Consider the following 26,534-nt stretch of genomic DNA (forward strand, 5'->3'; position numbering starts at 1 on the left):
ATGTGGAGAGGACAAGGAGTCAATGAGGACAATGGAGGAGAGAAAAGAGTACACGTAAGTGCCAGGTGCCTAAATGCCTGCTTGCGGCCGGTCGTATGTATGTGTTTAAGATCATGGAGGGATAGTCCATCTTCCAGCCCCCCCATCCCCCCCCCCGCCCCCCCCCCCCCCCCCCCCGAAAAAGTGAGTGGCGTGCTCACCATGTCATCGCTGAGGTCTTTGCTGCCTCGCACGGCCAGCACGAGGAACAGCGGGATCATGGTGATGTACCACGGCACGGATGCTATGACAGGGACACACTGCAAACGATGTGTAGGCACAAACACGCAGAGGAGGAGAGAGAAAAAAAGTAAACACACTCATTGTATAAACCACACACACACATTCACACACACACACAACATCAGCTGTGATTATAAAAACCAAATATACATTTATTTCCATCATAACCCTTTAAATGTAATGCCACCATTTTGTTATAGTAAAAAACACAAAGTAGATTTTGTTCTGTATCGTTGATGGTAATGAGGTGATGGGAGGGTTGACACAGCCAAGGATTTGTCACTGATAAGCAAGATTGTAACATTTCATTACATTTCAATCTATTTGTTTGGTTAAAAAAAAGAACTGATTCCAGTCTTTAAACATAATTCCACAGTTTATTTTTTAAAAAACAACACGTTTTACAAGGAATAATTTTTTCTGTTTACTAAAGGAGAAAGAGAGTTTCTTAACAGTTGTCCGGTTTAAGTCACTATAGCAGGGTGGTGAATCCATCCTGTGGGAGACATGTATTTGGTCAAGAATGTTTTTCCTTCAAGATGAAGCCCTGAGGCTGCAGCACAGAGACTTGATGTGGGCTGTGGATGAGCAGCTTCAGATGGTCTGTACGTGCAAAACAATACTCATCGCCTTTATCTCATCTTACATTTTATTAATTAACTTTATGATCTTATTATATTATATATATATATATATATATATATATATATATATATATAATAGAGGCCCCATCTTGGCCGATTGCTACAGTTATTTGTTTAGGTGCTGCTCTTTCTTACTGCCATCATATTTATCAATTTAATATTGTTCCTTTTTTCTTGTAAGTCTGTCCTTGCACATATTCTCATATGTAACTATTTTTTCACTTTATACCGATTTGTTCTATTGGTCTTTCGATGTGTTCTCCTTGCACGTTGTTCCCTGAATCAGTATTAGGCCAGCTGCAAGTATCGCATCATCATTTAATCTAAATGAACAGAGCATGTGTAAGGATGAGGCCACAGCATTACTCCTGTGACATAGGTTTGTCTGGGAACTCAGAGGAAATCCAGTTATCTATAAACAATCCAGACACGGTACAACTTTGATTTGCTTTTCATGTTTTATTTTTTTACCTCCACCAAGGAGTATGTATTCATCTGTGTTTGTTTGATTGTTACCAGGATTGCACACAAATTACTTGATTTCCAGGAAACCTGGGGGTAGGATGTGATCTGGGTCAGTGGAGAAGCCTCTAAGTTTGGTGCAAAACCAGATCAGGGGCCTGATTCAGGGTTTATTTAAATTCTTAAAATCTTTAGATTTTCTAGTTTTGTGAATTTATCAAGAAATAATGCAGAGTTGGTTCAGAAAATAATTCAACATCTGGTGCCAATATTTTTGCAAAGGATTGATCTGGAAATTGATCCGGTTTTCATGTATTTTTAGGTTACTGTACAGTATCAAAATTATTTCAACTATATCAGAGAATGGATGTGTTGCCCATGTTTAATGTAAACATTTTGAAGAAAATATCTGTGTACATATATGTTTATATATATCTGATGCAATACATGTGCCCCTCTAGCTCGAATAGAGTCAACATTAGACAGCCAATGCTGCAACTTTGCTCATTAAACCACGGGTCAGATTTTTCAGTGCCAACATGAACAGAGAGAATACAACTGTGTCCTTTTCTGACCTGCATCACCACCATGAGAAGGAAATAGAGATTGGCCGCCCGCTGGAACTGTTCGAACAGCGTCAGGGGCAGAAAGGTCACGGGGGAGTACTTGTAGCTGCGCAGTACATTGTCCTGACGACCATGGAGAGAGCAACAGACAGAGAGAAGCACAAGGGAAACACAACATACACATCAACACATTAACCCACATCTAACCATCCTGCCAACAGGTGTTAGGGTGCCATGTGGAGGAGAGGAAAGCCCGTGCAGCTCTGACTCACCGCGTAGCGTCCCCAGCCGAAGCACAACAAGGATTTCTTCTGGTTGTGTTTGTGAAAGTGGCGGCTGTTTGCCCTCACCTCCCATGAGAGGCCTGTGAGGGAGTCAGAATATCAGTCCATCTCCAATTGCACACAGTGATTTCATGTATCATTTTTCCTCAGCAGACAACAGATGGATGTTTGTGAGGTTCTGTCGGTGTGCAGCATTGAGAAGGTAAAACTGATTCTGACCACTTTTAATCTCGCAAGTTGCGACAGTGAAATTCTGTGTTTTGATGAATATAAATATAAAACATGTTTCATTTCCTATTAAAAATATTGAGCTTCTGTCTCTCTTACACTTACATCTCAGTAGATTCGGTGAGATGGAGCAGCAGTGTGAAACCGCAGATGAAGAAATAAAGGGGATATTAAGGATGCACGATAGAAAGTGACGTACCTGATTCAAAACTCTCCTTGGCCATGACGACGTGCGGACGTTTGCAGACTCCTATAACACTACTGGAGGGAGACGGCACAGTAAAGCAGCTGCTTGTGTCCCATTCTCACATGTCCGAATCACTCATGTATCTCATTACATTGTGTTACCATGCTCAGCTGCAGCATCGTTCAACACAGACAGGAGGCTACAAAACACTGCTGATCTAAACAGACCCCCCCCCCCCCCCCCTACACTTGTCGGATGTTACAGAAAGTTATTTATATTAAATTCTAAGTCAACTCAAGCCGATTCTTTGTTTATGATGAAATACAGAAAAATATTGTACCAACTTCTCTGGATGAATCTCTGCTGTGGGCTGGAGGAGGGATCCTGGTGAGAGGGAACTGAGGCTGCTCGGATTCCGAGTGTCGGCATCAAACCTGCGACAATTCAAACACAAAGAACTGCAATGACTACTTTGCCTGTTACTTATTAGTCAAAACCTCAACCATGTTTCTCACCAAATTATTAGCAAGACAGTAAACTAGCCTGTTCTGTATACTAACCATTCTCGTTTCTGTAATAAATCACAAGAAGCCACATATAAATTACCTGCTCAATTCAGAGAGGAATACATTTACCTGCAGTGTTACCCGCTTCTGCATATCCGGGTGACAGAGCTGGCCAATCAATCAAGGAGCTCCACTGACCTGACTTAACATTAACATGTTTGTTTTCATAACCACTATTCCCAACACACAAGCACACACACACACACACACACACACACACACACACACACACACACACACAGACCTGTTTCATTGTTCACCCTCCACTCTCTTTGTCCAGCCCGACCCCGCCTCGCTCCTCCTCCTCCTCCTCCTCCCAGGTAAAGGCTCCGGTGTCACAGCCTACTCCCCATGCACCTTACCTGAGGAGAGACAGAGGAATGGAGGAGGGGCACCAGATCCATTGGAGTACAGGCATATCAAATCACTGTTTGGTTTGACTTGTTCTTGCAGCTGTTTAAACAGTAAGAATGTAAATGATTCTAGTATTTGGGGATAAAATACAACAATCCAGACCCAGAAATATTGTATATATAATAACTGGATGATTAAGGAAGTAACCTAAACAGGAATTCTTTGTGACTGTATGGTAATGGTACTTTTGTGCCATGACAACAGTGGGAGTATTGGTTTACAGGAATGTGAAGGCAGTAGGACTTTGCATTCACACTGGGCCAACAACCCCAGTACTCCAGTACTCATTCACTGCACTTCTTCTTGTTTGGTTTCTCACGTACTCTCGTTACATATACACAAATATAAATCATTATTTGTGTTTTGTCCTAAATAGAAATAAAATTAGATTGCATGCATGCGTTTTTACATCATAGTTAATATAATACAATTGTTTTTGCATTTATATCTATATTTGTATGTGTATATATATTATAGTATTATATGCAATATAATAATAAAGTAGTAAAATAGAGTCTTGACCTATTATGATAAATAAATCACATATATAAGGATTCAAATTAAACATTTAACACAATTCATTTTAAATCACCGCAGTTTTCATTTATATATTATCAGTGTTTCTATAAAGAGGAAATGAATGTGCAGAAGTTAGTTAAAAGAAAAACACTAATCTCTATGTATAGATTTGGGATTAACATCAATCGATCTCTGCATCATTTATTTAGAAGTCTTCAAGATAATCATTGTGTCTTTTTATGTATCTCATGCCACCTGGTGGAGGTACGCTCCCACTGCAGTCTATCCTCCTCAGGAGGGTCAATAAGGTTGAGATTGTAAACAATGGCACCTCTGAACAAAAGCCAGTTCGCTGCATTTATATTTCCACTCAGTGTCAGTTACCTGTACATATGTGGTTTCATATCTCTTTGTCTCATATCTCTTCCCCTGTGTACGTGAGAACGTCCCCACAGAGGCCACACGCCAGCGCCTGAACGTGTGTTAATCTTACGTCTTACATGTGTGTATATGAGAGTGTGTGTGTGTGTGTGTATGTTTGATTCCTATCTATTTTCGCAGCTGGCCTAAACTTGAGAGTGGTTAGGCCGATGTGGCATAGACGCTCCTAAAGGCCTCCACCAACGATGACAACAGGCCAGGCTCCTTTCTCCACCACAGTTTAACCGTTGCTCGGCCGACCTCACAACCAGAAAGACGAGTCAAATTCTCATTCTTCAAATATGTGGGTAAGAGCAGCGAGCTATAGAAAAATGGGAGGTTGTCACAAATTATAGTCAATGTTACAAAACTGTCTAAAATCATCTAAATATTAACAAAACTAAAGGTACCTAAAATCTAAATGCGTAACATATACCTCCAAACATTATCTATAGTGTGCAAGTATGGTCAAACACAAAAAGGAGGAAGCCATAAGTCAGTCCATCTGGTTTTCTGGTCTAACTAACACTCTTTTGACTATTTTAAATTTTATACCCCAAGATTTTATGATTTCTACTCTGGAATGTCCATGCACATTCTAACCTTCAGATGTATCAAGTTATTTCGGGGAATAGGAATAAGAAAACAAGGGTAAGGACAAATATAAGAAAATAGATTTGTAAAAGTAAATGTTTTGGAATAAATATAATGAGGAACTAAAAACATAGAGCTAACTTTGCAAGTTGCAATTTTTTTTTATATAATTATTTTAATTATATTTATATAGAATCTATTGACTACATCACAGTCACATCAATGTGTCCACGACTCAAGAGATGATGGCCAGGTCTCCTGTGCTGATATATGATCAGGCTGTTAAATACAGTATCTCTGCATATTTCCCTGATGCCACATGTATTTTTTTGTAAGCTTTGAAGTTTTTATGCCAATAGTAGTTTTATAAAAATGATTTATTCTTGTTTTATTAAATCTGTTCTTACTTTCACTTGTATCTGCTGGTACAGGTCACGCTCAGCAATAACCTTCATCGCCTATAAGGTGAAGATTTTAAAGAAGGGCCGAACAATCCAATAATAATTATTCTGTGGTTTTACCATATGTGCTCACTACTGGCTACTTGCATTAAAACCTGGAACCTTGTTTGTCTTGTTTGTTTCAGCTCTATTTGTATTTATTTATATTATTCTATTGCTCTATTGTTTTCTATCAAATTTCTTGGTAACATGAATTCATGTATCCTCACAAAAAAAAAAAAAAAAGTGTCATTTATTAAAGGAATCAAAGATTTAGAGCTAAGATTACATAACGTAAAATTCTCACCACAGAGTGAAGAAGTGGATTGGAAAAATGGCACTTCCTTTTTTTCTTATTGATAAAAACTGGATCATACTCTGCAGAAAACATGTTGCCACAGAAAAATCTGTGCTGTAAACGGGCTAAACATTTTCTTTCATTTAAATAATTTAGAGCTGCATGACAATTCATTAGTAAATGAAGTGTCCAGTTCAGACCTCTCAGGGCTTTCTTGGTTGTACCAAGGAATAAGACCTGGGGCTGCTTTCTCAAGCCTATGAGCAGTGTGACCGTGTGTGTACGTGTGTGTGTGTACATGTGTGTGTGTGTGTGTGTGTGTGTGTGTGTGTATTTCTGTGTGTGTGTGTGTGTGTGTGTGTGTGTGTGTGTGTGTGTGTGTGTGTGTGTGTGTGTGTGTGTGTGTGTGTGTCTGTGTGCATACTCTATGCTGCTTTGTTATTGTTGTTATTACTATGCCTGTGTGTGGCACATGCTGAATGTATTTGTAATGAAGTGTGCTGTATAAATGAAGTAGCCTGGCCTTTCTGTTTAATGTGAGCATGTTCTTATCTCTGAATGTGTCTTCTGTCTCCTGTGAGGAAACCCTGGGCTGAGGGGAGCTTCTCATTGCTTTCTGCCTGTGCCTTATATCTCACCTCATACATTACTACTGTAAACTCTTCATGTAAGTCTGTACAAAAGTCACACAGCAGCAATGAGAGAGGCGATGTGCCCTCCGTGCTCACTGGGGCTCAGCTTCCTGTAAAAAGTGGTTAGCAGCTCAGCCATGAGGCGAGGAGAAGGAGTCAGGCCAGCAGACAACAATAGATCACACAAAAGGCCTCCATGTGAGAGAAAGCATGTTCGACGGGACTCACACGCAGGTGGTCAGCAGGCTGAGGGGGAAGCCAAAAACAAAGTGGAGGTGTTTCCAGTGATAATGGCTTTCAGTGCACAGAGGTCAGCAGCCTGTTGAGGAAGATTGTGTAGGGGGGGGGGGGGGGGGGGGGTTGTTTACAGGAATAAATTCATTAGATTAAATCCCCAAATAATGAGTCACCTGTTTGGCGTCAGAGACATGTGTGGGTGCAGACTCAGTCGTCAGTGTCTAGATAAACTGTGGTTTAGAGGCTATTTGTAAGACTGCGGAGAACTGTGGAGACACAAAGACTCTTTAGATCTGAGAACAGTGTTTGCTCTTTATACTATATGATAGAAAAATGTACGTATTATCTTTCATTGTTGACAATCTGTAGTGTGGGTTCACAACAGAACCCGTGAGCGAGACCAGACCAAACAGACCACGCACCCCAATCACAGGTTGCAACTAGAAGTGCACATTTATACCTCCACCAAGGCCAACAAGTCCCCTACACCCCATACAACCATATTGAAATCCACACAAAGTTGCCCACACTCATCGATACCAGATTTTCCCCTCAATATACACACATAATTCTGTGACAAATCGAATGGGATTTCCCAGACCCATACCACATGGTTCCACCAAGTTTTGTGGTAATCCATGCAGTATTTTAATGTAATCCTGCTTACTAACCAAAAAATAAGTAAAGATGAAAACCACCTCTGTGGCGGAGTACAAGTAAAATTGATCACATGTAACAACTTCAACTTCATTCAAAGACTTGCTGCATACGATTTCTAGAACACCATTAAAAGGAACATATGATAATATATTGATACCACTGATGATCAGAATGAAGCAACTGGTTTGCGAATATACAGAACGCAAATACGAAACTCAAAGAAACTGCGGATTTATTAAATTAATAAACTGTTCACTGAACATGAACAATTTGTTGGGTTTATCAGAAAATGTATCAGAAAACTATCACCAACAAAAAAAAAAACTTAAACGCAAACACATAGGGTTTACACTAGGTGCTAACAGTACAATAGCTTCAGATTAAATGCTGGTTTAGAAAGCAGATAACTGTCATTGTTTAAATTATACATGAAGGTGTTAATGGAAAGAAATCTTAGCATAGACGTTTACACCAGCACCGAGCGAGAGGAGTCAACACATTTACATCTACGACATGTGAAAGCAGTAGTTTGCTGTTTCTGTGTGTCTTTGTTGAAATTGAATAACATCCACCTCATCCTGTGACGGTGAGGAAGGTCCACTGTCTCCGTATTCTGGGAAACAGGCACAGCTCCGAACAGCGCTGCGCTACAATCAGCTGGTTGTGGCTTTTATGGGATTTTAAACGACTCCCTGTCAGAACTGTATCGCTGTCAAACGCATTCAAGACGTATTCTGTTGTAAACAGATTGTCGACATGAAGAGAACTCATCTGCAGCTCTGCAGTCAGGATGTGGGTGTTACCACACAATGAGAAAGTGGCAGTGGTGACGAACAAGTGATGCATGCCCACTACGATGGACCCGCTTTCGGAGCGTGCTCGTCATCTGTGCAGTTCAGACAATGACTTCTATCTAAAAAACACTCAAATATCAGTTATGAATGTATTGGATTTATTGATGTACATCGACTTGAATTTTACAATTATACTGGACTGGATGACCTTCAGAAACATTTTAACATTTGGTGCTACAAGTTGAGTTGGGGGCCGTCTTTTGTAAGCGTGTGTGCGTGTATGTGCACATGCACATGTCTTATTGCAAATCAAAGCTTTCAGATTGAGGAGCAGAAATCAATATGGTTCTCTAACCCTTATTACATCATTATCATTTCAATAATTCGAACTGCTGTTTTATTCTGTGTATTGTCGTTATCTGGAGATCATCTTCTTACCGAAAGACTAACCTGTCTGTTGGAACATTGCAGACTGTGGCCTCTGTGGTCACCGTGAGTCAGAAGCAAACATCTGTTTGAGTTTTTTTGGGGGGGAGGTTTACAAGCAGAGGTGATAGCATCGTAGGTGATATGCATTGCAGAGATGATACTGTGACAACATACAGACAATATAAAACATTTCATGTAGCTTCAGCTGTCGGCCCACTGCCTTGTGAGGGCATGCAACCTGCTAGATTGTAACATGTTGGCATGAAGGTGGCAGCTTCCGATGCCCAAAAGGTTTCAGTTCCGCCCAAAACCTCTCAAACATCGGCTTTGAGGGGCTGAGTCCATTAAATACACCCGTCAGACACTGGTTTAATGCTTCTATCACTTTCCAATACAAGCATGCACACCCACTCTGTCAGTGACTGACCATTTGTGTGCACATGCTCCGTTTATAGATCACATCACACTGCTGAGGTTTCAGAATGAACTCTCTCCAAACAAGCCACAGACATGCACTGATCAGTTTTACACGAGAGACTGTCTGAAAATGTGCTCCATTGTCTCCCTGTGTCAAAATGATAAAGTGACTGTTGGCTTTTCACGCTGCTTTCAATTTTGGCCTTTCAGAAAACAATACATCTTTTGCCGTTTGATGTGGTCAGATCACACTTCATACAAACACAGCCGCATTTCAAGTGACTTTGATGGCCTCAGCTAAAAGGGACCTGGGGGCCCTACATTCTAGTCTACAACCAAATCTCTCAAATGACATATGTTTTGGCAAAAAGTTGGGGTCTCATTAAGAGGTCTCTGACCATGGTGTTGTTTCAGTCTCCTGTAAATTGTCCATTTAAGGAGTTTCGTTGCTGTGGACTAATGTAATCAGCTGTTCTCAGGGGCTCGGGGCCTTTCCTATATTGCAATGTCTCTGTATAAACTTATTATTTTTCTACTTTCAAAATGTTGGTGTAGCTGACTGTAAGTACCAAAAAACTACAAGTGCGGGTCATGTGAAGTTCCTATAATCCATTTGAACAGGTGTTTTCCAAATGCCCTGAGGGACTTTCACAAAATTGGGAAAGTGTCACCAAAACGGTGTCTCTGAAAAGTGTGTCATGTTTGACAAACAGTGACCTACGTGTGATTTGACGAATGTTCACAATGATGAAAAACCAAGAGCACAACACATAGTGAACTCTACACAGGTTTTAGGGACTTCAGAGTTTGGATTCCTATTCATCTCGCAATACCCTCCAAAGAGATTGTTCTCAAATTCATTCTGAAGAAACATAACAACCATAGAAACACAGCCGGAGTCCTAAAGAAGGAACTTAAGTGACAAGAAGAACAGAGAGTCCTGCTACAGGTGGTGTGCTCCCCTGAGTCCCGATCTCAACATCATGAAGTCAGTCTGGGATCACATTAAATGAGAAGAAGACATGGAGACAGCTTCAGGCGACTGCAGAGAGTTCACCAGGAGATTTGGGACAACCTGCAGAGTGCCTTAGATGTGATCTACTGTATATCAAGGGGGTGTCAGTGTTATGGTGCAACAGATTCATTCCTCTTTAGGGTCCCATTGGAAATCAAATACCACCGCAAACTTGAAGACAGCCTCTTTGTGTGATTTATCCATCTTATTGCAATAATCCCCCATCGGTACATTTTAATAATCACGTTTCTACGTGTATTTTGTATTGTTTATGGCTTAGTTTATCTGTACGTCTCTAAACGTCTGTGTATGATGTATTTTTCTGTTGTGTTAAGTCAGGGGTGTCCAAACTTTTTATTCCGAGGTCCACATATAGAAAAAATACGAAGGTCCGGGCCACTCACGGCGCCACGCCCCCCTGCCCTGGAGCGGACTGTTGACAGTTGGGGGGGGGGCGTGGCTGCGTTCTGAGGGACAGCTGCAATACAGTGGGCCATAGTCCATCACATTACCTTTCATTTAGCTGACGCTTTTATCCAAAGCAACTTACAATAAGTGCATTTGAGTACAAACCCAGAACAACAAGAATCAAGAAAGTACAATATATTCAAAAATAGAGCTAAAATACAAAGTGCTATAAGTTAGTGCCATTAAAGTACTACTAAATTGTTAGTTTGAAAATAAAAAAATTATATATTTTTTTAAAATTTTTAAAATTATTTTTTTTTGGAGGCGGGCCAATTTCAAATGGATGGCGGGCCGCAGATGGCCCGCGGGCCTTAGTTTGGACACCCCTGTGTTAAGTGTACTTGCCCTTTTCTGTTTGCACATGGAGCTGCAGGAGAAACACAATTTATTTCTGCTGTGCATTTGTTGTATATTCTGAATGACAATAAAGTTCACTTTGACTTTGACTTAATGCAATTCTATATGAAAACTGTTGCTATGTAATTTGAAACAGTTCCACATACGTTTGAAAAGTATGGCAGCTGGTGACTCATTCCAGTGCCTCGCTCTCTGAAGTTGGCTCATCGGTCTCTGTACACAGACACGAGGAAGCGACGTGATTGGCTGTGATTGACAGGTCAGAGCAGCAGATGCGAAACATCGAGAGACCTGACAGAGGAAATCACTGAGTGAAGATCTGAGCTGTGTGACGGAGCCTGAGCGCTGCTGGGAGTTCACTGCTCAACTAAAGCCGATCATCTCACAGGTGTCGACTTTTCACTGCAGGTCAGTTTCACTTTGTAATCTCCAGGTTTGAATACGTTTGTAGACAATGGGAAACAATGGCTCCATTAAGTCATTCGCTCTTAACGTTCTTTTTCATCTGAAATAAATCTTAAAATACTTCAGAGACAAATATCAAAAACAAACCCAACGCTTGACAGTTGTTTGCTGTTATAGAATACGTGTATACATGGTGGAAGTGTTCAGATCCAGTACAATTTACCACTGTGTAAAACATTTCATCACGAGCAGCCAAGAAGTCCTACGCTCCAAACTGTGCAAAATGGGGTAATTTGGGTTTAAAAAGTGCCTGCAGAATTGCATATATATTAATATTATTATTATTATTTGTATTGCTGTTGTTGTTGTTGTTGTTGCTATTATTGCGTCAATTTAATGGTGTGGCTGAGACACATTTTGTATTCGTTAAGTACGTTGCTATTGACTTATTTTCACCATCACATATAGAAAAAATATATGTCACTCCACGACATTGAACGAAGCACTACGTTACATTGTTACGGTGGTAATCAAAAACTAAAGAGGAATCGGTCAACTGAAACCTGTTGTACTTTAACAAAGGGATTTGTTTGATACCTCCCGCACCACTAAGCAAGGTAGAAGATCAACTTTGAGATTGAACAGAGATTGACTGATTTATTATTCACCACTATAGTGCCATGTCCACAATAAGGAGCCCTGGTGCTGCAAGGGCAGGATCTTCCTCATGCTCGCCCTCCTCGTCGTCCTCCTCCTCCACGGACCCTGTTGCAGAAGATCCTGGTCATCAGCATCTGTTCTCGGGTCTACGTCCCCGGCAGCGGCCTCTCCGCTTACGGACCTTCAGCAGCTCCCTGAGACGCCGCAGGAGGGAGATGACCCCGGACGACATGAAAGACTCCAACTACTGGGACAAGCGACGGAAGAACAACGAGGCGGCGAAGCGGTCCAGGGACAGGAGGAGGCTGAGCGACCTGGTGCTGGAGGACCAGCTGCTGACCCTGAGCCGGGAGAATTCACAGCTGCGCGCCCATGTGCTCAGTCTGCAGTACCAGAGTCTGAGAGCAGGGGCGGCCGAAGCTGCAGCTGCTGCAGCCTCCACCTGGTCCTCCTCGCCCGCTCTCACCCCTGCTCTCCTCCCGCCAGGACTTTGCATGAGCACCCCTGGGTTTCCTGTCTTGGGTGCGAGGCATCAGGAAACAGCCAGTCACCCCTTCCCTTGTTTCGGCTCCAATAAAGGTGCTGCTGCTTTTAGTCCACCGGGGTCAGCTGAGGCAGAGATGGAGGCCCGGCGTCAGGGTCAGGTCTCCTCCAGCGAGGACATCCCCACCTACAGCCACGTCTCCGCCATCCGCGCGCATGGCGTCCTGCACCGAGCCTCCACCCCGTCACACGCACCTGTCAACAGGCTACTGCCCCACCCGAGTCCCTCTGAAAAGTGTGACCGTCTGCTGCTGCCCTGGTGGTCCTTCTACGGGCCACGGGCCCCTCTCTACCTCCAGCAGGGACAGGGCCAGGGCGCCGGGGTGGAGGCGGACTTTAAGAGCCGGGTCAGCAGCGCTGCAGCGGGGCTGTCTCAAGTCGTAATGCACCTCAGTCCTGATAGACGCTATTATTGATATCGAAGCAATATTTAGTATTATCAACTGAAATCAAAGAGGATTTATAATTTGATACGAACGGATGCAAACCTGTTCACTTGCCATAATGAAAAAACAAGTAAAAAAAAAAACACGAGTTAATTACGTTGTAAATTTGCTCCATTTAACAACGGGACTTATATAATGATATTTTGACAATAAATTATCTTTCCTTGTCATGATTGTTTAGGGATATTTAGAAGATAAATCTAATCACAGCTGGATTTCTACTATTTATCTGAGCCACGCAGTGAAACTGGCGGATTGTTGGTATTTCCCTTTATTCACACTGTGTGTTTTCCAGCACATCTCCACTGAATGCTTGAAGTTTATTTCACTTTTTAGACATCTCTCTTTACTGCATCTTGTTGTTGTGCACATTTTTTGTTAAAGGCAGCAATATTAAACAAACTATAGCAAAGTGCGTGGATCTGGATGAACCTGTTTCTACTTTTGAAAAAAACGTGCATGTTAGATATTTTTCACCTTTCACCTTTGATGAAAAATGTAATTGGTCACTGATCATATATATATATATATGATATATATATATATATATGATCAGTAACATTTATATATATATATAAATCAGGAGATTCAACCACCTTAATATCAAACGGGAAAAATAAAAGGGGGAAAGTGAATAGAAAGACCAATACAGAATAAAGGGATAGCTTGTAGATGTGTTTCAATAAAAATAAAGTTCAAGTCCCCACAGGATAAAAAATAAAATGAAATAATACTACTACTACTACTACTAATAATAATAATAATAGATAACATTTTTACATCATATGTGTTTTTAGTAGAAGTTACAACAATAACATAATTTTATAATATATCTAGTTATGAATCATAATCTCTACTTATGATTCTGAAAAGGCTTCTGAAAAGAATCAAGTAAAACTGGTGGTAGTTTAAATTAGGGAAAGCTACAGTCATCCAACTATACACTGATAAAAGCATGACAGCAGAAGTGTATGTACCTGAAGACACCGAAAGAGGGCGCTAGAAGACAAACAAAATGATTTCTGGCTCTAGTATGAGGACTATGCAACTTTGTAAGAGTAAATTATGTAAACAATTGATTTGTATTAATCATTTACTCTGATTTTAAATAAAAGAAATGCCTTAGAACCGAGGTATTATTTTATAGGCACATTGATGAGACTTCCATATATTTATGACAGATTTTAAAAATCAATCAACCTTTTAAAAAAAAAAAGGTTTTACATCACATTTGATATGTTTTCTGCACATGCATTTTTTTTACTGGTAGCAAAATCGGGAATTCAATAAATCAACAACTCTGGGTCAAAAAAAAATCATATATCTAATATTATCCGATCAGCAACAACATAAAAAAAAGTATAAGAAGCCTATAAATGGTTTCAATGTTGTGTCTGATCAGTGAACTTTGTTGCGTCGTTGTGATGATAAAACTGTGACAGACATTCAGATTGAAAAGACATCTGAACATATACACGTTTCGTCTTAAAACTGGAACCCAACGATTTAAGTTTTAGATGTGCCTCGGCTGATATGTATGACGACAGTAAGATGATCTCATGGGCCTCTGGTGGATATTAACGTCCTTAGTACATCAGAACAGGAAGCAAAAATCTTACTTGTCTTCAGCTTCTATACATAGAAATGGGGGTTGGAGTAAAATGACCACAGCACATGTTGAAATTCCAAAAGTTGGTTTTAATTTGTTTGTTTATGATAAATTGTGGTTCTGTAGTGATCACAGTCTCAGATTTATGAGAGAATATTACGACATTTAGACGTGGGAACAAATCATGGGCACTTTGACACTGATGACTAACACTTCTCTAATTTTTCTGTGAATCTGAGGTTCCGATGATTTATTTATCACCCAGAGGGAAACACTTCAGTCACTTCACTTTTCTGCTCTGTACACTCAGATCACATCTGGGGGTTGTGGCTTTGTCTTTTATACTACTTCTTCTACTACTATTACTACGCTACTATGGCTTACTCTAGTACGGCTGTTACTAGATTTTTTTTTTTCCTGGAAAGGCTATTTGTAAAATGTCTAAACTTTAAAATGTGCGTGCCGTTGCAACAGGTAAAACTACACATACTGATCGGGCACATATCACACACCAAACCCAACACAACGAAACCGCTAATACAATTAAATTCAACAGCACTGATTTACTTAGATCGACAAAGGAGATGGACAGCCAGAGTAACAGAAAAGCACACAGAAAAGAGAGAGAGATAAGAGAAGAGAGAGAAGAGAGAGAAGGTAGGACTGAAAGGTGAGGAGCCACCTTCTGCTTTCAAGTGCATCAATCGCATGAGACACAGTTCAGTGTGTATCAGTTGTATATGAGTCGTGGGTGAGGGCGTCAGATCGCAGTCACCTCAGCAGCAGTGGACTTTCTGCACGCAGCAGTTGAAGGTAAGGCCCACCACTCTTTCTGAAGGGATTTGGGACAATGTATGTAAGAGTATGTGTGTATAGGCAGGCTTAGTGACTGAAGGCTTTTATACATGCACTATCAGTATGTATGTGTATATATCGACACATAAATATATGCTATCAACTAAAATGTATTTATTTGTAACCTATTACCTGAAAATGTTGCCATATTATCTGGCAAGAAAATGTTTGAGAAAGAGGAAGAGTTACTTTTGAAAAGTCAAATCTGACAGATTACAGATTTGTCTGTTTGTATTTCTTGTGGGTTTCTTTTGTGAGTCCACCTCACAAAAGGATGTTGGTCATTTTTCACGAACTCACTGAGGCCCGGTGTAATTAACCGAACCTTTCAACAGTTTCAATGTTACTTGTAAAATAATCTGTTATTGCCCTTTTCTGTTTGCACTGTTATTGTTACTTTTATTATGTGAAGAGGAACATTTTACTACAATTGTAAATATATGAGAAATAAGTCAGAGTGTCATCAGTGTGCAATGGGATTAGATCGTGTTTAATGGATTGATCGATTTAAGTTAGTTAGTTTACACATTACTTTGAAACATAATCCCAAGTCACCTGATCCACTTGGAGATGACTTTACGTCCGGACGATCCAAAACAAAGCTAAATGGATCTCACTGTGGAATAATCTGTTTGCGTCGTTGTAAGTGAAACATCAATATCTGACTTTTCTGTTTTAACACAGAACGAAAACAGAGAACTATAAGTTTCTGTTCTATATGAAACCTTTCAGCCCTTTAGGAAAAAGTTCATATCAAGAGTTTTCGTTGGGTCAGGATTAAAAACTTGTAAATTACCCTGCATTATAGGCAGAACGACTTTTTCGATTTTTAGGATTCATCTTGTGTGTGCTCTCGGTAGTAAAACACCATATCTATTTTATCTTGGTAAAAGACAGAATTGATCATAATATTGCTCATTTATCTTGTGTTCATCTATGACACCACATCTGTTGCTCTGCAAGAACAGTGACAATATTGTGGTCAATGCCGCACATACTTTTATTGAATTAGTTATTTATTCTGTCCTTCAGGGATGTATTAACAGAGAACTGTGCCAGTTCCCCCAGGAGGGCATTCATTAATTTGAATTTCCCCCGATGGCAGTTTAGGAAATACCACTATTTTTACAATGGGTGACAGAGTGCACAGCACTGTGTGTGAGAAAAGAAGAAGTTTGAGAGTTCATTACTAAAGGCTAACAGGCTAAAATTAGTCACTGTGAAACAGGTGCATATGTGCAGCAGCAGAGTAGTGAGCAGTGTCACTGTATGATTATTGTTCTCTCTTCCTGCTGTTGCTGCATATACCAGTGAATCAAACACTGGTACATGCAGTGTGCACGTTCTCACACAGAGATACAAATATGTGGTCTTACAGGAGTTTGGTCCTCGCTGGGCACAGGCCTGAATATTTTTAACCTTGTGTACGTACACACCACAGCACACAGGGCGCACGCTCTCTTTGAAACTTCAGTTTTGATGCCTGTGGCAAGAGTCTCACTGGCACATCAAAGTATGACAATAGATAATCAGTGAGTGGAAAGATACTTTCAGAAGATCACACAGGAAACTATTTGATCATTAATGAGATAATGGCCTGTGAGGTTCTGGTTTGAGCCAAAATTCTAAATGTGTGAAATCGTAAGTGACACTTTTTTGCAGCTCATTCACGAGGTGTGACATGCATCAAGTAGTTTGTGATGTCTGACTAGAGACAAAACTATATCAGCCATCACCTCTTCTGCATGATATAAGGAGCGAGGGGCACATGTGTCAGTCAGTCTGTGTGCGTTTCTGTCAGGAGGCCGCTGTGGTTATATTTCAATGTTCAACCAAACAACCCACAAACCCAAGTGAAATAATCAATTTAAAGCTGCATTTAATTCTCTCTGTCTTGTTTAAAAAAGAAAGAGAGTCAGGATAACAAAATGGACAAACCCTGTATGGTTGCCTTTATGTCCCTAGAATGTATATGAAGTGAAGCAAGTTGATAGAAGAGGTGGAAAGGGGAAGTGATGACAGGGTGGATACTTAGATTAAAGATGATGGTGGGGGAGAGAGAGACACACAACACTGTCAGTCTCACAGTCGAATAAGCAGATCTGGGTCCTTGCATGGTTGAGAGTTGAATTTATATAATTTATAGATAACAAGCACAATTAACTGCATCTCCACTCAACTGGAACAAGTTTCTGCAAAAGAAAACCCTGTGAAAAAGAAATTTCTCTAGTGGAACAAAAAGGTTTGTGCATCATCATCAGTTCAGATTGTGTATTGCTTATTTGAAATAGGACACAATATCATTAATATGTCATTTAGAAAACATCTAATATGTCAGATTATCCCTACAAACTATAGCGATCTCTAAACAATGTGTGAATCAGACCAGCACAGTGGCTGATGAAGGAAATATAAATTATATAATTGCACCTATATGAACTCTTATTAGACAATTGCAGACTGATGCTCAGATGTATTAGACTTTCTTCAGTCGACCAGATGTGTCCTGACACCTCATCTCATGTGGTCGAGTTAGGTGGGAGGTGAGGTTCGGGGGTGGGTTTGAATGTTGGAGTGAGACAGAGTTGCACACAAAAGAGTCATGTTGTCAGTAATTGTGTTTAGCTGAGGCCACATTAAATTCTCAGACACACATTGGTACTAGTTACTCATTTCTAGCTCTTTTTGTTACCATAAAGTGGCTGAGAAAAGCCTTCACACTTACGAAGCAACAGTTAAATCCACCAGGTCGCGACTTTCAGTTTCAGAGTTCTTTCATAATCGGACTGCATCCTTCCACCAAGTTTAGAAACAATCCGTCAGGCAGTTCTTTGTATAATCTTGCTCACAAACTAAACAACAAACAGACAGATGTGAAAACATATACCTCCTTGGTGGACGTGACAAGTAAATGTCAATGCTTCTCCACTTCAGACATATCCATACAACATATTTTTGTTTTCTTTGGGAGTGAAGACTTTATTAGAGTGAAACCAACCAATCAAATTCACAGCAGATCAGAGGTCTTCATTAGATATTTCTGCCACTTGTAGTATTCTATGTCAAACTACTCATGTAGTGTTATGTTGTCGCATGAAAACAGTAACTAAAGGTCAAAGGGCCTTTCGAGGGGGATCAGACCGACAACACTTCAGAAATACTGTGAGAGGTCTAAGGAAAACAGTAGAATTTTATATGCTGAGTTGATATAACTGTGACAGTGAAAAGACATTCATTTGAAAAGAAAAATAATTGAGTTATGAGCTCCTGGGGCCCTTGGGGAGTACAGAGCCTGGTTCCGCACCACTACCTGTGGCTTTTTGTTGTTCTCATAATGAATAAACCTCAACATCAAAGTAACCAATTCTACTAATACACTTCAGTGAAGAACAAACAAACCAACAGCAAGATGAGGTAAACATCAGATAAGGTTACACAAGAACGAAGTGGCTGTATCCCTCAGGCTCCGACACCAGACTAAAAAGCTTCCTCTGTTCTTTTTGATTTCAGGTCGCTGTTGTTTGTTACTAATAGTTCATTCACCATGGAGCATCTTTCGCTAGCTTTTAACAGAGGCCATGACAGCCATGTTTTACAAGTGGAAAATGACCTGTTGCAGAAAGGGCCCCGTCGCAAAAGGGAGTTCATATCTGAGGAGAAGAAGGATGCCCTCTACTGGGAGAAACGTCAAAAGAACAACGAGGCAGCCAAACGGTCCCGGGTGAAGAGAAGGATACACGACTACGTGCTGGAGTCTCATTTCATGGCCTTGAAAGAAGAAAATGCCAGACTCAGTGCTGAATTAATGGCCATCAAGCTCCACTTTGGCCTAGTTCGCCCTGCAGCACACACTGTTCAACAGAACAACCCCCTGCAGCACCACATGCCCCTGCAGAGGGACTACTACAGGGGTGTCAGAGACTCTACCTTTCTGCCTTCTCACCCACTTTTCATTCCTGCATATGCCCTCCATACCATGAGAGGTTATCCATACTTAAACACATGTGGCGGTGGTAGCAGCTCCGGCCTTGTCTCTCCCCTCGTTCTCTCGCCCACCCATTCAACCCAGCCGGGAGCTTCTCTGCTGAAACCCATCGCTAGGAGAGTCACCTCAGATGAGGAGGAGCAGCAGGTCCCTGGGGTGCTGTCCATGTCACGCTCCACTCCGCCTCGAAAAATCGCCAGCAAACATATAAACATCTCTGACTGACTGTCCAATCTGCTGTTGTTGGATTGATGGGGAGAAAGAAAGTGTATTTGTCTTTATTCCCCCATTTATTTTTGTAAAGTGATGGCACATGTATGCTGTGTTATAAAGAAGCACCGCAAAAAACGATTAAACCTCCACACAATCCTTGTTTTGTGTCGTAGCAAACATTAACAACTGGCATTAAAACACATTTTGGATGATTCGACTGCAGTCGGACAGGAGCACATGCACCCAAGACGCATTGAGGCCAAATTGTGATCTGATCGACCTCTGAAGTTCACAGTTCTACATTCTGATCATTCACACTACAACCAAACAAACAATATATTAACGCCCCGAAAAGTCAGTAAGCATTTGCAGCACGCTGTCCTACGTCCCGAAAATAGAGCTTTATTAAAGCGTGGGGGTTTTGAATGAGGTCACAGTAACCACAGATCTTAGCTCAACCTTCTTACTTCGGAGGACTGCAAATAATCAAGCCACATCAAGCAGAAAAACAATGCTCATGCCCAGTTGTGGAGCAAGCACTCAAACATTGTACTCAAGTAAATGGACATAATGTACTGAAGTAAAAGTGTCACATTAACTTTTCTACTTGAGTAATAATTAAGTACTTAGTCTTAAATATAATAAATTATTAAAAGTGAAAGTACTTGCTGCAGGAGGCGGGGTCTAATGTTACTTGTCTGATCTGATTGGATCAGTGGATCAAATCATCTCTCTTTATCAATTACGTTTAGAAATATATATACAGTATATGATATATGTTGTTGAATATAAGTGACAGTTACTTGAAAATAAAACTCCTTCAGTAAAGTACAGATACATGCAAAAACTTAATTACAGTAATGAAGTAAAAGTACAGTGTTACATACCACCTCTGCTCATGCCTTTTCAATTTTTATCCAAAATAGCATGAAACATCACAGACTGCTATAGATGCCTTTACCTTCTGACCTCTCATTTCACTCTGTCACCCAACACAGATCCATGTAGATATGTAATGTGTACAATAAACTTTCAAAGAGATATTGTGGCTTAGCGTCTGGAATCATTTAACACCTGACCAGTAAGATGATTTTACCATGAATTTACAAAACTTTAGTTGTAAAATGAAGTATTTCATAGACTGAAAAGCAATATTGAAAACATGTCGCTCAATTATTTTTACATTTTTATATATTGTCATTTATAAGCCTTCACCTGGGATGTAGTTGCAACCCTCCTCTAAATGGAAACACTGAAGCATGATGTCATTTTCCTGTGTGGGCAGATATATTCAGCTTCTACCATAATGTGAAAACAGTGTGTTGAATCTTTCAATATGCTAGAGGCACAGAATGGCCCCTTAGATTTAGGCTGCACACATAGTTACCTAAATTTGTCTAAATTTGTATTTATTTAATGGCTTTGTCCCTGACTTTTACTTCAGCCTCCCACCATGTTTCATGGAATCATTTATTCATTAATTTGTGTAATCTTGCTAACAGAGGTGTAAAGTAACGAATTACATTTACTCACGTTACTGTAATTGAGTAGTTTTTTGTGTACTTTGTAGTTTTTTGAGTGAGTTTTAAATGGGTAATTTTACTTTTACTTAAGTAGATGTTGACTGAAGTATTGCACTTCGCTACATTGGAAATTACATCCGTTACTGAGTAAAAAAAAAAACATAGTTCAGGGCGCAAGGCAATTCTCACTGCAGTGGTAGATGCTGCATAGAGTGGATGCGATTCCCTAACATGCATGTTCAACATATGAAAACTTATCGTAAAGTTCACTGTTCGCGAAAAATATGCGCGACATGCAGAACACTGCACAGGGAGCCACTGCAGAGCGGCTGAAGAGCCGCGGGTTGTCGACCCCTGGCCCCGGCGAAAGAACGATTTGTTTACTGCCCCGTCGTTAAAGAAATGCGGACGTCAACACACTAGTTCAGCTATAATATAAGTTCCGCCCCGCATTTTCCCCTCCTGGTCGCGCGCCCCACCTGTTATGCCTCCGCACCACGCAGTTTGAGAATCACTGCGCTACACAGGGTCGGCCCTAGAACATTTGGCGCTCTATGCAAGCTTCAACCCTGGCGCCCCCCCCCCCCCCCCCCTTATTTTTTTTTTTTCAAATGATTTTCCACAAAAAACGGAATTGTAACTTTCAGACGGTATTTTGACCGGTAGGACTGCTTTATTTTCAAATAAACACAACAACGATCGCAACGACATGGTGCAAGCGTTCGATTTAGACAGCGTCTCTCCTCAGGAGAAGGAAAACATTCCGTAACGTTTTAGCTAGATAATACCTCAGATAATATGAACATGTTCACCGTTCAAATTCATTATTTGTCATTAAGTTGCGTTCAGTTCAACGTTCTCATAAAAATGAACGTGTTTAATGAACGCGTTCTTTTGAACAACACTGCCTGAAACTCAATAGCCTACTGGCCTACCTGCCTCGGCCGCCTGCGAGCGACTCTTCGGCTGTGCTGGATGCTGTTCACTGCTGTTCAAACTCAACAAGAGTTTGTAGACTAGTGCTCTTAAAGGTGGACCAAAGTTTAACCAAAAGTTTAAATATACAGTGGGACAGCGGCCTTTTAACTTTTTTATTTTAGCTGTCATGTGGTTCATGTCTTGACATGTCCTCCCAGAACTTCTTAAATGTTGTGTTGACATGTTAAATGTTTAGTGTTTGAAATTTTTTATGTCATTGCACTTATATATGTAAAGATTCTCCTTTAATTAAAAATTACTGTTTTTGGATTGGATTTATGACCCCTTGTCCTTTTTGCACTGTATAGGAGCGGCCCCCATCAAGTTGTTGGAAGTAACTAAGTAACTTTTATTTAAAGTACATTTTAAATGAACTACTTTTTACTTTTACTTGAGTAAATTTTTGGATGGGTACTTTTACTTGTACTTAAGTAGAATCTCATCAAAGTAAGGGTACTTTTACTTGAGTACAATATTTCAGTACTTTTTACACCTCTGCTTGCTAACAAAAACAAAAACACCCCAACCAACAGACACTGTACAGACACCAACTCCTACAGAGCTGAAGCTCTATTTGTCTAGTTTGCATTGCATTTGCACAATAAGTAATAATGAATAGTATTTTCAAGTCTGTACTTGTCTTGTATTACCACTAGACCTAGCAAGAACTTTGACTTTTAATACATTTAAAAGCAAGTACTAACTTACTTTTACTCATGTTTATGCATGAATTTAACTCTTACTTGAGCAACTTAATTTCTATTCATGTGTATTTTCAATTAAGTTAAATGTTTGAGTTCAACCACTGCTTTACAGGTCTCGGTTGCTGTAACAACATTAAAATGATCATCAGATATCAAGGGGTTTAAATTATCAGCCAGTTCAAAGTTAGCGGTTTCACAAAAAGCAACACAGAACCTGACTTTACAGTAATGTTACTTTATTTTTCCTAGTGACATAGGAAACTTATGAACCTATTGGTAAATGCTTTATTTCATCTTATCTTCTGATCTGCAGGTCAATTGTTTGTTCAACACCTACTAACCACTATAATTCCAAATAGACCACCTCGTCTCAACACCGGTGTGACACCCAAAGTGTCATCACACGCACACACACTGTTTGTACTACCTTAGTAAGGACACTAAATGCATAACCAAAGCCCTAACCCAAAGCCTAACGTACACCTCATTCTAAACCTAACCCTAAAACCAAGTCTTAACCCCCAGACAGTCCTGAAAGATGGTTCAGAAAGTGAGTTCCAGCCAAAATGTCCTCATTCGTAGGTTGTAGGCCCAAATTGGTCCTCACAATGATACGAGTACAAGAGTAAACACACACACCCCCATTGCCGTACCCTATCAGACTTTACATCATGTAGATGGAAATACCTTTGTTAAAGAAGAACTTAGGTGTCAGTACATTTAGTCTCTCATGCAAATATTAGAGCTCCTTCAAAGGAGGGTTTCAGAGTACTGTGCATTTTACCACTGCTATCTATACTTTTAAATATAAATACATTTAAATAAATGAAATGTATAACATGTAGGGCAGACGCATGTGATTAATATCCTAATTTCACAGTCTGACAGTGTTAGTCAGTGTGTCATGCTTGGTTGATGACACCTCATGTGAAATGCATAGGTCACACAGTCACCTCTGATACACAGAACAAAGAAAAAGGGAATAGAGAGTCATTTCCCTGTAACATGTGTTTTGCTAAAGGTCTAATTTGAATTTAACAGGGAGAACCTTATTTCAATTTCAGTAAGTAAAGTTCAATGAGGGTAACATTAACATTATTGTTTGATGAACATCTTTATGCAAAACAATTTTTAATTCTTTACTCTTGCTACTGGTGTTTTGATGAATGCACACAAATGAACAATAATAACAACCCTATGGAGTAAATATGCCTTTCATTCATTTAAGTGAAACATTAAGAGGAAAAGCTGTGAGCAGGGTTATTCGAAAGAATCTCAGTCTGAGTCACATCATGTTGTTTCAAAGCAGCTTTCAAGACATTCTTGTCACTATCCTTTTCTTCTCCAATTTCAGAACTACTAGAAATTTAAATGAGTAAAAATATGGTGAAGGATATGAGCTGTGAAAAGAAGAAGAGAACCTGAAGGAATGAGTGGAGACATGAGAACGCAGACGCCTCATCTTATCATTCCATCAGATAAAAATGCTGAGCAGGAGCGAGTGATTTAGATTTTGGATCGAGACAACAAGAAGGGAAACAGCTTAGCGACTTATTATGAAACCAACATGTGTGAATAAGATACAAAAGCCATAAGAACAGTAAATAGCAACAGAAGTGTAAAAAAGTGTTGAAGAGTTTGGAGCCCATTTCATATCGAGGCTCACTATAATATTCTTCAAAGACACATGTCACACAAACCTATTTAAAGTTCTGTTCTCTCCTCTTTGGTGCGGCTTCTGATGTCACATGGTAGGGATGGCGCTGCTACTTCCAGATGGTTTCCTGCATTGCGATCAGTCAGTCTTGAAAGTCTTGAAGATCATTTTAAAAATGATCCGATGGTCGTTCAGCTCTGATGGTCGTTCAGCTCGGATGGTCGTTCAGCTCGGATGGTCGTTCAGCTCTACTACCCCTAACAACAAAAACCTGGAGAACCCATTTCACATGACCATTCCGCCTGCAGGTATCAACTGTAAGCAGAGCGTTTACTTTCATTTGCTGAGTTGCAGAAAATACTCGCTTTGCAAGACTCCTGCTCACAGTTGTAGGTTTTTCCAAACAAATTCTAGCCTCAGGTTAGTGTTCTAGCACTTAAACTGGTCCCATTTAACTAGCTAAAGCAAATATGGGCCGCTCTTTTTGTTTGCTTGTCACGTCGTAAAATTATTCATTAAGTTCCTGGAGGAGTCCCAGGAGGTCACACAGTTGCTCTTGTCATAGCATGCGTGGTTAGCACAGACTATTTCTCCCAAGTCAGAAGTGATCCATGCATAAAAATGATGAGTCCGGAGGTGATGTTGTCAGTATAATCACAGACCAGAGAGGAAATTGGAATTTCTTTTGCAGTGTCCTCAAGTGTCCTTTCAATACCTCATTGTATATCAATAATCTGCTCAGTGATAGTTCTTCAAAACAAATTGACATGTTATAAATCGGGGAAGACGAGGTTGAGACTGAAAATACCCAATAAGCAAGCGATCGTGAGTGTGCATCTCATTGTGTCCAAACATTTCAGTGTTTCCAGCTGTAATGACGCTCGTCTTTTTCATCAACCCACAAGCCCATTTGCTAGTTTTTATTATTTCTTCTTCCAAATCTTGGTTTCATTTGATTTGTTCACCTTGAGTGTGACCTTACAGGCAATGACACCATCCTGAGGTCCACTATTTTCTTATGATACAGTATTTGCTGTAAGGAGAATTTTGTGTGTGTTTGTGTTTCTGAGTTGCGTATTTGTATTTGTCTCCTCTGCCAGATCAGACTGTCTTGCGGCCCTCCTCCAGTCTGGAGGCCCCAGAAGTCCCCCACCCCTGATGTGGTCAGATGAGTCAGACTTGTTTTTAACAGGGGTAAATCCTTGAGCCCTGTTACTTTGGTACTCTTACTTATTCATCACTTAACTCATATGATTAAACATTAACTTTTTTGTTATTGCATTTAAAGAAATGGTGTTCATGTCATTTCCTGATCTGTGTTATAAGAGCACTGACGCTGTATTGAAGACTCGTGGTATTCAAACTAACTACTTTAGGTCATGTTTTTCTTGTTCAGAATAAAGTAGATGATTATTCATCCTTTTATAACTAGGTTTGCTTGGTAATTTGATAGTTATTGTGAGGATGTGTTAATGTCTTCTTGTGTCTTTAATGTGCTGTGTAGATCTGTATCTCCCAGGCCTATATTTGTCTTTACTTCAGGTTAGTCACCCTGTTGAGGGCCAGAGGCATTTTTTAAATATCTTTGCCATGCTTTCGCCAAACTAATATAGGCGTTTTCATTTTTCAACAGCAGGAGTGTCTTTCTTTTTTGTATCAAAATGTATTCCTCCAGCACCAGAGGACCCTACAGGATTTCTTCACACACCTTTTTTATCTTTCTCTACTAACATGTCTTTTTAGATTGCAGGACTTCATGGCCTGTTTGAACAATAGAAAAATAAAGATTTAATGCGGACATGTTTTAAAACATATAAGAATACTCTATACTTTTACAGAAAAGTTTGGCAAGTTGTTTTCTTTCAGAAAATGTATCACAAGTTCACGAATAGCTCTTAATGTGCTCAACTCATCACGTCACCTATTTCAATGTCTGTTTTCAGCTTATGTAAACTAGAGGTTTCAGGTGTCTAATTCACACTTTGATTTTTGCATTGCCCAAAAGATTAGTTTGTGTGTGAGTGTGTGTGTGTGTGTGTGTTT

At 40.1% G+C, this 26,534-nt stretch overlaps 3 protein-coding genes across 3 annotated transcripts in view; 2 read left to right on the top strand and 1 right to left on the bottom strand.

Annotated features, from left to right (window-relative positions):
* atp8b3 (ATPase phospholipid transporting 8B3) overlaps positions 1 to 24,941 on the bottom strand; it is a 44,400-nt gene extending 19,459 nt beyond the window's left edge. The window contains exons 1-8 of the mRNA XM_053431481.1: positions 24,535 to 24,941; positions 6,765 to 6,855; positions 3,464 to 3,581; positions 2,998 to 3,087; positions 2,666 to 2,727; positions 2,227 to 2,318; positions 1,964 to 2,077; positions 201 to 299 (exon numbers count right to left, since the gene is read on the bottom strand). Of these exons, the coding sequence (XP_053287456.1) occupies positions 201 to 299; positions 1,964 to 2,077; positions 2,227 to 2,318; positions 2,666 to 2,690 (330 nt within the window). The 5' untranslated portion in view covers positions 2,691 to 2,727; positions 2,998 to 3,087; positions 3,464 to 3,581; positions 6,765 to 6,855; positions 24,535 to 24,941. The remainder of the gene's footprint in view (positions 1 to 200; positions 300 to 1,963; positions 2,078 to 2,226; positions 2,319 to 2,665; positions 2,728 to 2,997; positions 3,088 to 3,463; positions 3,582 to 6,764; positions 6,856 to 24,534) is intronic.
* On the top strand, positions 11,237 to 12,937 carry si:dkey-172o19.2 (uncharacterized). Its single transcript, XM_053430708.1, has 2 exons — positions 11,237 to 11,321; positions 11,995 to 12,937. Exon 2 carries the CDS (start codon positions 11,999 to 12,001, stop codon positions 12,935 to 12,937), a length of 939 nt encoding a protein of 312 aa, XP_053286683.1. The 5' UTR covers positions 11,237 to 11,321; positions 11,995 to 11,998.
* Positions 15,284 to 21,391, top strand: LOC128448707 (nuclear factor interleukin-3-regulated protein). Its single transcript, XM_053431482.1, has 2 exons — positions 15,284 to 15,389; positions 18,942 to 21,391. The coding sequence occupies exon 2, from the start codon at positions 18,976 to 18,978 to the stop codon at positions 19,639 to 19,641; it is 666 nt and encodes a 221-aa protein (XP_053287457.1). The 5' UTR covers positions 15,284 to 15,389; positions 18,942 to 18,975; the 3' UTR covers positions 19,642 to 21,391.
* Positions 24,942 to 26,534: the final 1,593 nt, after the last annotated feature.

Source organism: Pleuronectes platessa, chromosome 9, assembly GCF_947347685.1.
Source record: "Pleuronectes platessa chromosome 9, fPlePla1.1, whole genome shotgun sequence".
Taxonomy (NCBI): domain Eukaryota; kingdom Metazoa; phylum Chordata; class Actinopteri; order Pleuronectiformes; family Pleuronectidae; genus Pleuronectes; species Pleuronectes platessa.